This window comes from Lepeophtheirus salmonis, chromosome 5 (genome assembly GCF_016086655.4).
Source record: "Lepeophtheirus salmonis chromosome 5, UVic_Lsal_1.4, whole genome shotgun sequence".
In the NCBI taxonomy this organism is placed as follows: domain Eukaryota; kingdom Metazoa; phylum Arthropoda; class Copepoda; order Siphonostomatoida; family Caligidae; genus Lepeophtheirus; species Lepeophtheirus salmonis.
In genome coordinates, this window is record NC_052135.2 from 46,655,270 (window position 1) to 46,668,977 (window position 13,708).

General features: G+C 28.0%; 1 protein-coding gene across 2 annotated transcripts in view; it reads right to left on the reverse strand.

Moving 5' to 3' along the window:
* LOC121117402 (nephrin) overlaps nucleotides 1-13,708 on the reverse strand; it is a 102,032-nt gene that overhangs the window by 32,611 nt on the left and 55,713 nt on the right. For both annotated transcript variants that reach the window (XM_040711820.2, XM_040711819.2), the window contains exons 5-7: nucleotides 10,096-10,428; nucleotides 9,407-9,727; nucleotides 6,162-6,393 (exon numbers count right to left, since the gene is read on the reverse strand). In XM_040711820.2, the coding sequence (XP_040567754.1) occupies nucleotides 6,162-6,393; nucleotides 9,407-9,727; nucleotides 10,096-10,428 (886 nt within the window). The remainder of the gene's footprint in view (nucleotides 1-6,161; nucleotides 6,394-9,406; nucleotides 9,728-10,095; nucleotides 10,429-13,708) is intronic.

Genomic DNA, 13,708 nt, shown 5'->3' on the forward strand with positions numbered 1-13,708 from the left:
TCAGACACCACCTCATCGTATATTTTGCGTTCTGAATTATCAAAATCATAATCATGATCTTTGTTCTTCTGCATTGAGTTGAATATTTTCTTCTAGCTGTTAATATAATTTGCAACAGTGAAATTAAAATAACCCTTGGTACCAATGTACCAACACTTTTTTAGGATTTATTATAAACCTAGTTTAAAGTATTTTATGAGTCAACCTACAGTTTCTCCTTCTCTGTATTAACTGGATTTCTCAGATTTGATATATTAGAGATATTATGAATTAAATTTTATATTGATTTCGAGTGTGAGCCTTGTATAAAAGGAAATTTACTATTATAATTTAAACAAAGTTTAGTAATGGGTTCGAAATCTCTGCTGTCCTCTCGGAATATGTTTGCTTAGTTTAGTTGACTATTTTTAAATATTATTCAGCGCATTTTGTTTAAGCCAATCATAGTTCAAGATCAACTAATGTAATAGTTATGATTTAAAATAAAAAAAAGGGATTATCTATAATTTTTTTTGAGTGATCAGAGATCAAAAAGAGGCTATTGTATGTCTCTATAAAAGGAGTGTAATTCCGAAGGGGATTTTAAAGAAATTGATCAGATTTATTTACGAGGGAAGAGTTTTTAAGATTTTGAAAAGGTTAAAGATGACTGTCACCGGAATTCTATGATCAACGAACTCAAGAATGAGATTGAAAAAGTTTCCTAGAAACGATAAAACAGGGCCTACTAAGACTTTCAGAAATTCCTTCGAAGCTTATTTAAATAATTGGTGAAGCTATGAATATGTATCACGTTCCATAAAAAAAAAAAATAACCTAAGGAATAAGGTAGCAGTGCTCCTCCGCGTAGAATTAGCCCGGAAGTACATAAGGGAGCAGACTGGAGGCTCTGTAAAGACGACTTACAATATCTTCCATGTATCCAATCCTCTTCTCATACAGTGTGATCAGGGTGGCGACTAGGACAATGTGTTTCTTAGCAATCCACAGTTAAGAATATGCTTTACAACATTGTTAATCGAAAAATAGCAAAAAATGACTCTTAACCTCTCTAAAATCTTAGAGATGAATAAATAAAAACGGTTCCCCCGTTATATGTTATGTAGTAATTTAATTAATTAAATGTGTATTTAATTTTTGATTAAAAAGTTGTGCGCTTATACTGTACCAAGAGAATGCATAGATTTCATAAACCATTTCCTAATATGTATTGTACAATTTATATACATCCATAAATGTTTATTTTTTCATGAACATCTATGGAATATTTATTATAGATATAGGAGAATATAAATCATATTAACGATGATCGTTATATAATAACTTGTGTCGACCTTGAACAATATAGGAAGTAAAGTGAACAAATATGTAGTGGTGTCCTGAAACACGAGGTTATGCCATTCCCCTTATTGAACTAGTAATAACTCAAACATCTTGTATATGAAACTAAGCAAAGAATACAAAAATCACACTAGATCAAAATGACTAAAATTCCGGCGAAGGTAAATCTTAAAAATTGTGTTATTTGTTCATCTGTAAAATATATTTGTGCTATAAACTATTATTCCTTTGATGCTATAGACCAAGAGGGTTAAAAAACCAGTGGATTAATGTATTTTTAAACATAGTTATCTACAAAAAAAAATCCCACTACGGACGGGTTACTATGAATATGATCTATAAATTTACTCCTTTAATTTGATTAAACACGGTTAATTCTCAAAGGGTAACTGTATAAGTCAAGAGGAAATACTATATTTTGAAAATGAAAACAAGCAGGACAGGAGCAGTATAGTGATCGCTATCAGCAGATATGTTGTCTCTCATATTTGCTATTTTTTATGCCATTCTCTCAGGTGTGGTTTTTCACTTATCGGGATTTTTACCTTATTTACATCTATGATGGGTTTGTTTTAATATCTGCTGATATTTATTTTCTCTTAATGAAACTCTTGGATCCATTTCACATCTCTTTCCGAATTATATATTCAAACTATAAGCTCTGTCGACACAAAAAAAAAAGTCATAAAAAAAATAACATGGTAATCTTGATGATATAAAGAATATTTGAGAGGAGAAGGATCTTAGTAGTCATCATGCATTATAATATAAGCTAGAATCCGCCATAAAAGGAAATAAATTTAAAAAATCACACTTTTTATCTAGCAAGAATATAAAAAAGCGTTACTTGGATGTCGATCCTCAATTCTTTCCTAACCAATCATCAATGTTACTCTTTGTCATTCAAACAAATAAAAAAATAAAATAAAAAATAAAATTAATTGAAAATTACAAAAAAAAAACCACACTAGAAAAGGCTTAAAATTCACAACAGTATAAATACGGAAAAAAAATAAAAATAATAATCGGATAGCGAATGCTCAAAGAGGCTCTGATTTGCATTAAAAGTTTGTGTCTCATACCTGGCTAGTAATTTAAGGCAAAAACCGCATTCTACTCTACATTTATTTTAAATATGCTTTCTCAAACACAAAAACTATTGAGAAACTATTATGGGTATTTGCAAAATTGTTTTTTTATTTATGAAAACAATAAAATTTTATGACCATAAAGTGCTGCTAATAACTTCTTTTTAAAATAATGTATCAATAGGGATAAAGAGATTGTGCTGCACTTTAAAAATAAAAACAAACAAAAACAATTTCTTTTTGATAATAGCATTTACTATAAAGAAACACACAATAAGTTAAAGAAATGCTCTTGTCTTAACTAGCAATTTTTTTTGTGTATATATTTAAGGAATACAGGTACTGTTGCAACAGGGGGCAGTTGTAAACGTTCCTTTCTTAGAATATCAAGAAATCTACATCCATACAGCTTACATTAGGAATGTATAGTACAATGCAGATTTTTGTAGACAAAGTGCAATCAATAATTTTCTTTACATTTTTTATTCTTCTTTATTATTTTATGATATTAAATTTAACAGACAACATGGTTTCTAGCTAGAGCAGGGATCTAAAGAGGTTTTAGATTGGAAATTTATCTGAACTACATTAGTAATCAGTGATCTGTAATATAAATCTTAATCTGTCGTAATTCAACATTATTATAATTAGAAATTAATATTAGGTCTAATTTTCAAATTTCTAATTCAAATGCAATATTTTAACTGTTTCAACATTTAATTTGTTGCATTTTATTGCAATTTCTGGAAAAACTTAAATAGTATTAACATTTAAAAAATATTAAATTTATACTTAAATTGATCAGATGGAGTTTTACTGTATATATGCATAAAAAATATTGTACTTCAATGATTTTGTCTGAGCTAGGAATTGTTTTTGAAGTCATTACAGATTATGTTTCATTCTCTAAAAGGGACTGGGCATCAAAGCTTTGTACATTAATTTCAATATAATAATTTTTCCCAGGTGGGCTGGATACTGAGCTATGTCATTCCATCAAGGTTTAGATAGAGTATAACAATCGTAGACATTTGTAAGTATGTTTTGTTAAAACCGGGTGAATCTAACTCAAATCAGCTTGCAGTAACTGTGACAAAACTTCCCCGGTCTCCCTCTTCTTATAACTAAATGAGTGATTAAGAACAACTCAACTCCATTGCATTGGAACAATCCCTTGATATTGCTTCAACATGCAAATTTATGTATGTTTTTAACGTAAGAATTAAATAATGCATTAGTTCAATTAAAAAGCTTTAAATTAACCTTAACATGGAATTTCTTAATTGTACAAAGGCAGAAAGATGTGTCTAGGCTTACAAATGTACGTAAAAAAAATTGTTTCAATTATTTAGTATTAAAAAGCTTTAGCTTACAATAAGAAAGCAAAAAAAAAAAAAAAAAAAAAAAAACACAATTTTCTTTTACACAAGAATATTATTTTTTAGGAAAAATAATATAAGTCAGTAGAAGCACAAAAAAACGCACTTACATAAATAAGGCATACTAATAACTAATACATGTATTAAAAAAATCAATTTTTGTTTGTCAAAAAGTAATTAATTTATATACTATATAAAAAAAAACTATGTACAATCCAATCCAATAGTGAAAAACATTTCAAATCATATTGGGGGATTGTTTATCTTCAGAAGAGAATGGAATCTCTATCAATATACAGTGTGCAAGTTAAAATTGTTGGCTTACATTAAAACTAATCTAGATTACTTTAGGGTGCATATTTTAAAATACTACAGTATGTTCTTTAAAGTAATGTCTGATTTACTCTATGCGAGAACAACTTCTTCCGAGTGCATTATTAATGAGCTACGACGATTCCATTTTTTCTGGCAAAAGTTAATCATATTTTCTCGTTATCAAAACGTCCAAAATTTAACCTTGCTCACTGTACATAGATATATCTTCATTAAAGACATTGATTGGATTTATCGTTGAATAATTTTAATTTCGTAAGCTATGGCTAGACCAAATGTATTTGCAAACGAATATTTTTTGCATGCCAATAACAAAACACTACGAAATAAAGTCATTTCTTTAAAAGTAATACGTTTGACTAAAAAAATATTTTCTTTTCTTGACAAATAAAGAAAAGACAAAATATGATAAAAACAGGACAAAAAGTAATGCATTTTCGCCCACCGACTAAACCCTACATTTGTTATTATTATTTAAATCATTGAACACAAAAATTAACATTGAAAAATTCATTTGTTGTAGGTTTAGCCTTGAATATTTTTTTAAGTATATATATTTTGTTTTCAGATGATATTTTTGATTCAAAGACATATATTGAAATAAAATCACAGTGTACATGAAAGTTTATGTTAATAGCAATTGTTAACACAACATTTCAGTATTCAAAAGTTATAAATTAAGTTATCTTTAATACAGCTCCTACAAATGTGTCTAATTATAAAAAAAAATCAAGTAAAAGGAAGGGTTTTATATATATATATATAAATTCTTTTTTTTATTGCTTTATATTATAGCTAAAAATAAAGGATAAACTTTACTACAACTTAAAAAGTGTTACCGTCAAAAAAGTTCGATTTTTTTCTGTTCAACAGTTAGTTTTCATAGAGAATATTTAATTTACATATATGCAATGTAAGGTTGCATTTTGAAATTAAATATAATTACATCAATTATTTGGCTAAATATGATAAGAAATTTTTATTTTATAGAGACAGGATCGAGAAGATTAACCCCAATTTAAATATATTTGATATCTAATGTAATAAATTAGTATTTATTGATTCGATGTAAGCAATATGTATTTTATTTCTGAACTTTTTCTACTCTAAACTAAATTTTGAAAGTTATTTTGCAAACTTTAAATGGTATAGTACAAACAAGCAAGTTTCGTATGCAAACAATATCTCAAATTTTCTTACCCAAAATTTTAAATTCAGTTCTTTTATGAAAATATGTAGATTTACTAGATTCATAATCGAATTTGAAGCATATTTAGTCGATATATTCATTAATTTTTTCGATGTTTTGTTTGTAAAATTTGATCCAAGATTTTTCCTCTTATCACACCAACTTTTAAAATTATATTTTTTTAAACAGAATTAATAAAAATCTGTGCAAATCAGCATTAAAAACTATAATATCTATTAAAATAAAGTATAGAAAAAAAACTTTTGGAAATACAGAAACTTTGTCGTGAAATCCCCTTTTCAAATAGTTTTATATATGTAAAAGCATTATTTTTACTGTTCTAAATAGTTTGAAAAAGACAGCACTATTGTTTCACTTATTCTTTTTATTTTAAATATTAGGTCGACTTTTGGTGGATCAAAGAGAAAGTAAAAATATCCTTTATTGTGATATGGACTGAATCGTTGTTCGTGGATTTGGTGGAGTATGATGTCATTGTTGTACTTTGCCTCTTTTCCCAATACTCCTCCAAAAAATGGCCTAAAGACTCAACAACAAAGGATACCGGCAATTTGGAAGGGCAATGAGGAATAGTTCTATTTTACTCATTGCTCCACCAAAAATCGATCTAATTATTTTATTTTTTAACTATTTTGCTTAGTAACATTTTTAAAAATGGTCACTTCTTGTCAAATCTCCAACAAAAGTGATTATAATTTTTTCTTAAGAATATAGTAAGTAAAAATAATAGTATCAATTTAAAAAAATTAGTTATATGGACAATATAATTCCCATATGACAATCAAAATAAGATTGAAGAATTAATCTTACCTATATATTCTCTCATTATCCCTTCTTGATGCCGTGAGGTTGATCATGGAATGAGGAATTGGAACTTTAGCATAGACGGATTCTGGAATAACGTTTGGACTATCTCCTAAATACCAGTCCACACGTGGGCGTGGAGAACCATCAGGTGAACTACAGTTTAATTGAACCCTTTCCCCTTCACGAAGGGACTTACTCACTGGAAGTCCCGATATACGAGGCTGTGATGGTGGCTCTGCAAGGAAAAGAAAATGGTGTATTTGTATATAAATCACTAAATTTTCTATGTTGAGCAATGGTTTTTGGTTGTTTGTTGGTTTTTTTTACCAACATGTTTATATATTGCATTTATCCTTCTATGGAGAAAATATAGCGACATTTGAAAAACAGGATAAATAAAGAATACAAAATTACTATCATTTTTCAATTTATAAAAACAAACGAATCAAAAAAAATAATATTGAATACAAAATTCAGTATTGATATTAAATCGATTTTTTAAAGAAATACAACAAATAAAGATGTATAATTAAATTCTTGATTATTTGTGAAGATGAATAAATACATGTATATATTTTTTTGGAGATATTTTTATGATCGATTACCCTCTTTATTACCAAAGCACATAAGTGTTTACGATATACCGGTATTATAGATAGAGTTTTAAATTATATGGAATGACGGTTACTACAAAAATAAAGCAAAAATACAATGATGGTCCCAACATTTTGGAAGAGAGTAGCTTAGCTTTCATGAAGTGTTCGATATCGATCTTACAATTCCAACAAGGATTTGCACTCATAACTTCCCTAACAAATCATAAGTGTTCCTCTATTCCGTTCAAATTTATTAATTTTCCATTCTATATAAGTGCATCTGAATCGCACAACACTATATAACAACCACTAGGTTGATGTGTTACATTTAAGATATTTTGAAATTATAATTATTGTTAATTTCTAAAAACAAAAATGGAAAGTTCGAAATTTTAATCTTTCAAAACGAATATATATTTTGGCCAGAAATGGAAGAGTTGAAAATTTATAAACAAATAAAACATTCAATAATTATAAAATTAGATTTTGTTGAAATTTACACGTGGTTTTTGTAGACATTCAATGAAGCGAATTTTTTTTCTGTTGAATGACCCATTAATGATACATTTGCAATTGCATCTAGTAAGTTTTTGTACTATTATTTTGTCAAATGGATCTAATTAAAGTATCCTAAACTGGATCCAAATCTGATACGTAGTGCTAGGGATGAGATTCTTGTAGATTGTGTAGGAAAATACCCTTGTTAAAATTAACAGGATGTTATAATAATGATTGAAGAATAAGGGGAGAAATAAAAAATTAAATACAGGCAGAAAGAGGAGAAACTTCAACACTTAAAATAACATTATTTGGAGGAAAATATTTTAATATATATATATTTGTTTTATAATACATTTTTCAAACTGGCAATAATTCTTCTTTCATAGGGAAGTACTAACACCTAAAAGATAATTTAAAAAGTGAAAAAAAAAAGAAGATAGACTCCATCCGTTTTTCCTTTTCTAATCACCAAACTGTGTTTTTTCTCTATCAAATGCCATTCCTACAAATAACAATGTAGGGCTAATTTTGTTTATATTTTTTGTGGAAAAAGTATTAAAATCCTACGAAAATATTGGTTCTATGACAATATTTTAGTATAGAATAATAACTTTATTAATTATCATAAAAAAACACTAGTTAAAGTGTAAGGATCTGAGGGTACTCAATTTCGAGACGTGGATATATTTTTTTCCCCCATATTTATATATGTACAAAGGAAAAAAATAATGTGGTTTGTATTTTTTATATGATATGATGAAAAAATTACAAGTTTTGATGGAAATGGGAACATATTTCTGTTTCATTATTATATTTGATAAAAAAAGATACAGGTAGGAAATATTTTTTCCATTGAAAAAAGGGGAAAAGTCGAAATTTCTATTTTGATTAAATACAGGAATAATATATTTACTTTCAAGAAAGGGAAAATGAAGAAGAAAACAAATAATTTAGATTTTACTTCAAGATTGAACAAAAGATTGAGGAATACATGTTTGAAAAAAATCACGTTTTTCTTTTCAATTTTTCATTTATGTGAGTCAAGGAGCCATTGTTGCATGAATCTGTAAGTATACATACATAGATGCGCAACAAATTGAACAAGAATAGCAAATAAATAGTTGTGTACAAGGAAACTTTTTAACTAGTTAAAAACCCTTGACTGCATGAATCTGTTATTTGCTTAATGGAAAAAGTTTGTGCTGTCTTTTTTTGGGTGGAACTAGAACAACAAAAAAAAATATTTTTTTGGAAATTAATTTTCACTTGTTTGGAATGCCATCCATACAGACTTTCCATGAAACAATAAATATTAAGTATCAAATTCACGCACTACATATATAGTACAGTGGAGGAAATAAGTATTTAATTACTTACTGATTTTGCAAGTTAAACCAGTAACAAAGAAAATAAAAGTCTATAACTTAAATAGTAGGTTTATTTTAAGAGTGTTTGGAGGAAGCAAAAAAACTGAGTATATCCGAAGAATACCATCCTTTCCCTCAAACATGGCAGCTTTTTTCTGTTGAGAGGCAATGACGACTTCACTGCATCCAAAGAAAAATGAGCTTCTCCTTCATTGTTGGGAAATTTTGGTCGACGTCATCCTTCCCTCAGGGCAAGGCACTTCAATTGGTTCGTGTAATTGCTTTTCCAGGACGACAATGACAAAAAAAAAAAAAAATACGGGCAAACGAACAAAGGAAAGACTCAATAAGAAGGAAAATAAGCTCATAGAGTGGCCTTGCCAGTCTTTGAACCTCAATCTTATTGAAAATCTGTATTAATGGGGAAACTTTTATTGTCATTATCGTTAATTATATACCAATAAACAAATAAACTAATAAATGAATTCATCGTTGCATTTAAAGCTAAATTGTGCATTAGACAGTGTCTAAAGTACATTACATATATAGTTTTAGAGCTTTGTTTGATATTAGACATAATAAAGGAAAATAAATTATTGCTGTATTCCTTTTGTTTGCGTTTGTCTTTTTATGAAGTAAAAAAAGACATAAACATAAAAGTTCATTTTTCTCATTAATTTTTTTGAGTTTATTAAATATATATTTTATGTTTGCTCTACACATATGCATATATAGTATCAAGTAGCAGTAGATAAGTGATATATTTATTTTATAAAGGCCTTACTTAGAACTGTGATGCTAATTTCATCAATTTCTTTCATTATTTCTCCTTCATAGCTCCTGGAAATGGCAGAACAGGCAAGACTGATCTCCTCAGCATCTGTTTCTAGAATATGAACCGATATTTGTGATGTAAATATGTATCCTCCCTTTCGATTATCGAGTTTGGTATGATTATTAATGGATGCTCCTACATAGTCATCACCATTGAGGGACCATTCTATTCTTGGCGCAGGATTACCATTGAAAGCCGTACAATTAAAATTCAAGAGGGACCCTACGCGACCAGCACGGGGTCCTTCAATTTTGACATCACGAGGGGGAACTGTGAAGAGGAGGAAAGTACTTTAAATTCTTGAAAGTAGATGTGTGTTGTACAATATAGTGGTGCAATAGTGAAAACACCTACTGACGCATATAGAAGATAGAATAATAATAAATTGATATTATAACCGGTCCTTGCATAAAAAAATTTAAAAGTCATCAAATTTATAAAAATTACCTCCTTCTACTACCCACACAAAAATCTATCAGATTATTGGATTTTAATTGCCAGTAACGACATTTATATTTCATACTTTAAGCCGAAAAAGTATTTTAATGACGATATTAATTTTTGTACTTCAAGAAGTACCCAAATATTAATATAATGAAAATACTATAACAGAAGAACATAATTAAGATAGTTCTTACATTCAATGACGAAGGAGGCGTTATTCTCAGAGTGGAGACTCTTGGGTTGGACTTTTGAAAAACTTGAGCAGGAAAAAGAAATGTTGTTCTCTCTTGGAGTTGCCACAAATTTCAATATCGATTGAGATGTTCCTTCCTGTTTATTCTTATCTGTTGATGGAATGGATTTTAGCTGAGGCATTGAGATTGGATTGATTTTACGTTGACCTCGTTCCCAATACAAATCCGGGAGTGGATTTCCCCCACGAGATAGGCATGTAAGAGTAATGATCTCTCCTTTTGTTCGCATGGGTCGAAGATCACCTAGTATAATGGGACCTCTTTCCGGAGGATCTAAATTTGATTAAAAATAGTAACAAGTATTAAAAAGCGTGATTGTTGAAAACAGCCTTCAGCACAAAATAAAACATAAATCTTTATCTATAAGGATATTTTTCAAGTAATTTATTGATTATTTTCAATTTATATTTGCAGATTATTAATATTAATTATTATGGCGCAAGTTGCACTTAAAAATGAGTAAAAAAATTTATTATTTAACACAAAATTCAAGAGCAAAAATTAAGAAAAAGAGAAATTACCCAATATATTTACATTATATGTACAAATAATTTTTATAGTCATCTTTAAGTCAGTTATAAACGTTAAATTCAAATTCTTGGGATGAGTTGAGATACACAGGAATGTTAACTATTGGTTAAAACATTTATTTGATATATGATAATTAATTAGGTCTAGATATGGCCTTTCGAAGAAAATTTATCAATTTATAATTATATTATAGAGTCAATTCATTTTTACAAATTTAAGTGCAATTTTCCATGCCTTAAAAGAAATAATAAAACAAAATTGTTGGTTGTAATTGACGATTATTATAAGTCATAATATATAAACGAAATACAGACTCTATTTTGAGTAAAACCGTTGTACCTTGGTTTTTTGTTGACAGGCCAAAAAGAAAGAAAAAAGAAATTGAAGGATATAAATGAGTGCTTCTTAAAATTTTATTTATTACAGAGCAAATTATTACATTTAATATCCCCATTGAACAAAACTTATATACATAAAATAAACTGACATTTAGTGGCACACTTTATTATTCAAATTTGAGAATCTTAGTCCATTGAAAGAAATAGAATATTAGACCCATAATGGTCTAAACTATACATATACGACGTCATTACCTTTTTTGTATCACACAAACTTTCCTTCGAAGAGAAACAGAAAGAAAGAAAGGACTATTCTTCCCACAGGAATTACTTATAGTTTTTAAAGAGCCAATTGTAATTCAACCAAACAATGTTCAGAATGCTGATCAAAGATAAATAAGGAACAAAAAATGCATCGTCTTTTTGTGTTAGTGAAGTTAAATATGTCATTAAAATATTGAGGTATTTCTATCAATGAAGCAAAAATATTCTTTGTTGTGATTGTTTTTATGTTGACGTATCCCTTTATTGCATTTTCAATAAATACTCATGTATATATAGATATTAGACAACTACATACATAAGTAGTATTTGTGTAAAATACACAATATACTATTTTGATTGTATATTTATGTATTCAGTGCTTTTGCCTTGAGATACATATTTATAGGAATTTATTTAGGAGATACATAGAAAATGAAATTAATATTCTGCCAACGTCTTGCTGTTTTATTTTATATACTATATATCTATAGCTACACTTTTATTCTTAAGCCAAGGCATAAGATTTTTGCTTATTTTTTTTAAAGATGACAATAACAATAGTTCTTTGAATGGAGAGTAATTTGATTATCCAGGAGTGGCAATTATAACTTTATTATGAATAATTACATCTGCACTAGTATATGTATATTGAGTTGTAGAAAATATGGTCTGTCGGCATGTAAAAAAGAAGGAAATCAAAAATTAACGGGTTATCCAGATAATTATTCTAATATTTTAGAAAAAGCTACTTAGCTGTTATTATGTTTTATTAAATGGACAGCTGTGACAACAAAGAACCTATACACAAATCCCACTTCGAATCTAGCAATACCTAGGCAGAAATTACCCAACGTTTTATACTAAATTTTAGTTCGACTCCACCAAAGACTTATCCTTATAACTCCCCAACAAATTCTCAGTGTTCTTTCATTAACTCGCTCACATATGGTTACTTTACACTGTGATGTTTTCTCTTCGAAAATTTACTTTCTATATATAAATTATTTATCAGACCAACACTTGCAACACTATTATGCATTTCGAACAAAATGTCAATCAATGCACTTCGAAAAAAAACTTATCAAAAAGTTATTATAATATAATAATTTCAAACAAAATATTTTTTGTCATCCTAAAAACTTTATGTCTTTTATTTACAACACTGTTTAGAGAGCTACTAAAAATGTTTTTTTCGTTTTTATTTATCAATTTTTCTATTAGAACAAATCAGTAATTACATTTTTATCTTAAACTATTCTTTATTAAAGCAGTATCAAGGTATTTGTATAAATAGAATTTATCTAACACAATAGTAAACTTATATCTAAACACACAGGGATTTATTTTTTTGGTTTTCTATTTTGATTGTCTTGAAAATCGATACACATATTTCTATATATTAGTTTTCTTTCAAAATTAAGCCAAGTTGTACACTTCAAGCATACCGGGTATGTTTAAAGCACAGTTTATGAGGTCAAAAAGATATACAAAAATATATCGACAGAAGGATCTAAAGGGCAGATAAGAAGCGGAGCCTGATATTATATGTGCACCTGCAAAAGTATATCATTTCAAACCTTAGCGTATCTATAGTTGTTGCATCTGGAAGCTACATTGACCTTCATATTCCATTTAATCCTATTTTTACCAATAGTAATAAAGAAAAGTGTGTCTGTCCAAGGAAAACTCATTTCAACAACAATGTATATGTGTATAATAATAAATGATGAGTGTGACTTTAGTATAGCTCAGTGAGTTTTATTAAAAAAGAAAAAAAGAGAGCTGTAAATCTTAAGGATTTTTGAGAATCTGAGTTTTGTTGTTGTTGGCAACTAGAACAAAAAAACAAAAAATTCTCAAGATGTTATCATTATTCTTTCATTATTGAAGAGAGAACTACTTGAGTAACAACGTGTGAGCGTTATCATAAAAAACGTAGAGTAATACTGAAATTTTCTTCAGGAATTATCTTCTGTAATAATAAAAAAAATCTATATTATTATATAAAGTTTTTCTGTTCGTGGAAGCCTAATAACTCCGAGCAATTTCTGGAACTATTGCTAGTTAATTAATGGGTTATTATTAAACAAAACATATAAATTACTCATTTGAGCAAAAAAAAAAATGCCCAGATTTATTTTTGAGACTCTACAAATGAGACAATAATATTTTTGAGCTTTTATATTCTTAGAATAAAAATATATTTGTTATTCAAATTTGCTTTTGTGTTGATGTATCACTACATATATTTATATCGTGCAAAATGCCTTAGTCTTTCTCAACACCAGTACATACTTATATACATAAATTTTCTTTTTTTATTCTTATATAAAGAATAATGTTCATTTATTGTATCCATTTTAAATATTATAGTATTTCATATTTCAGCCATAACCCTATTATGTATATTTACACAGAAG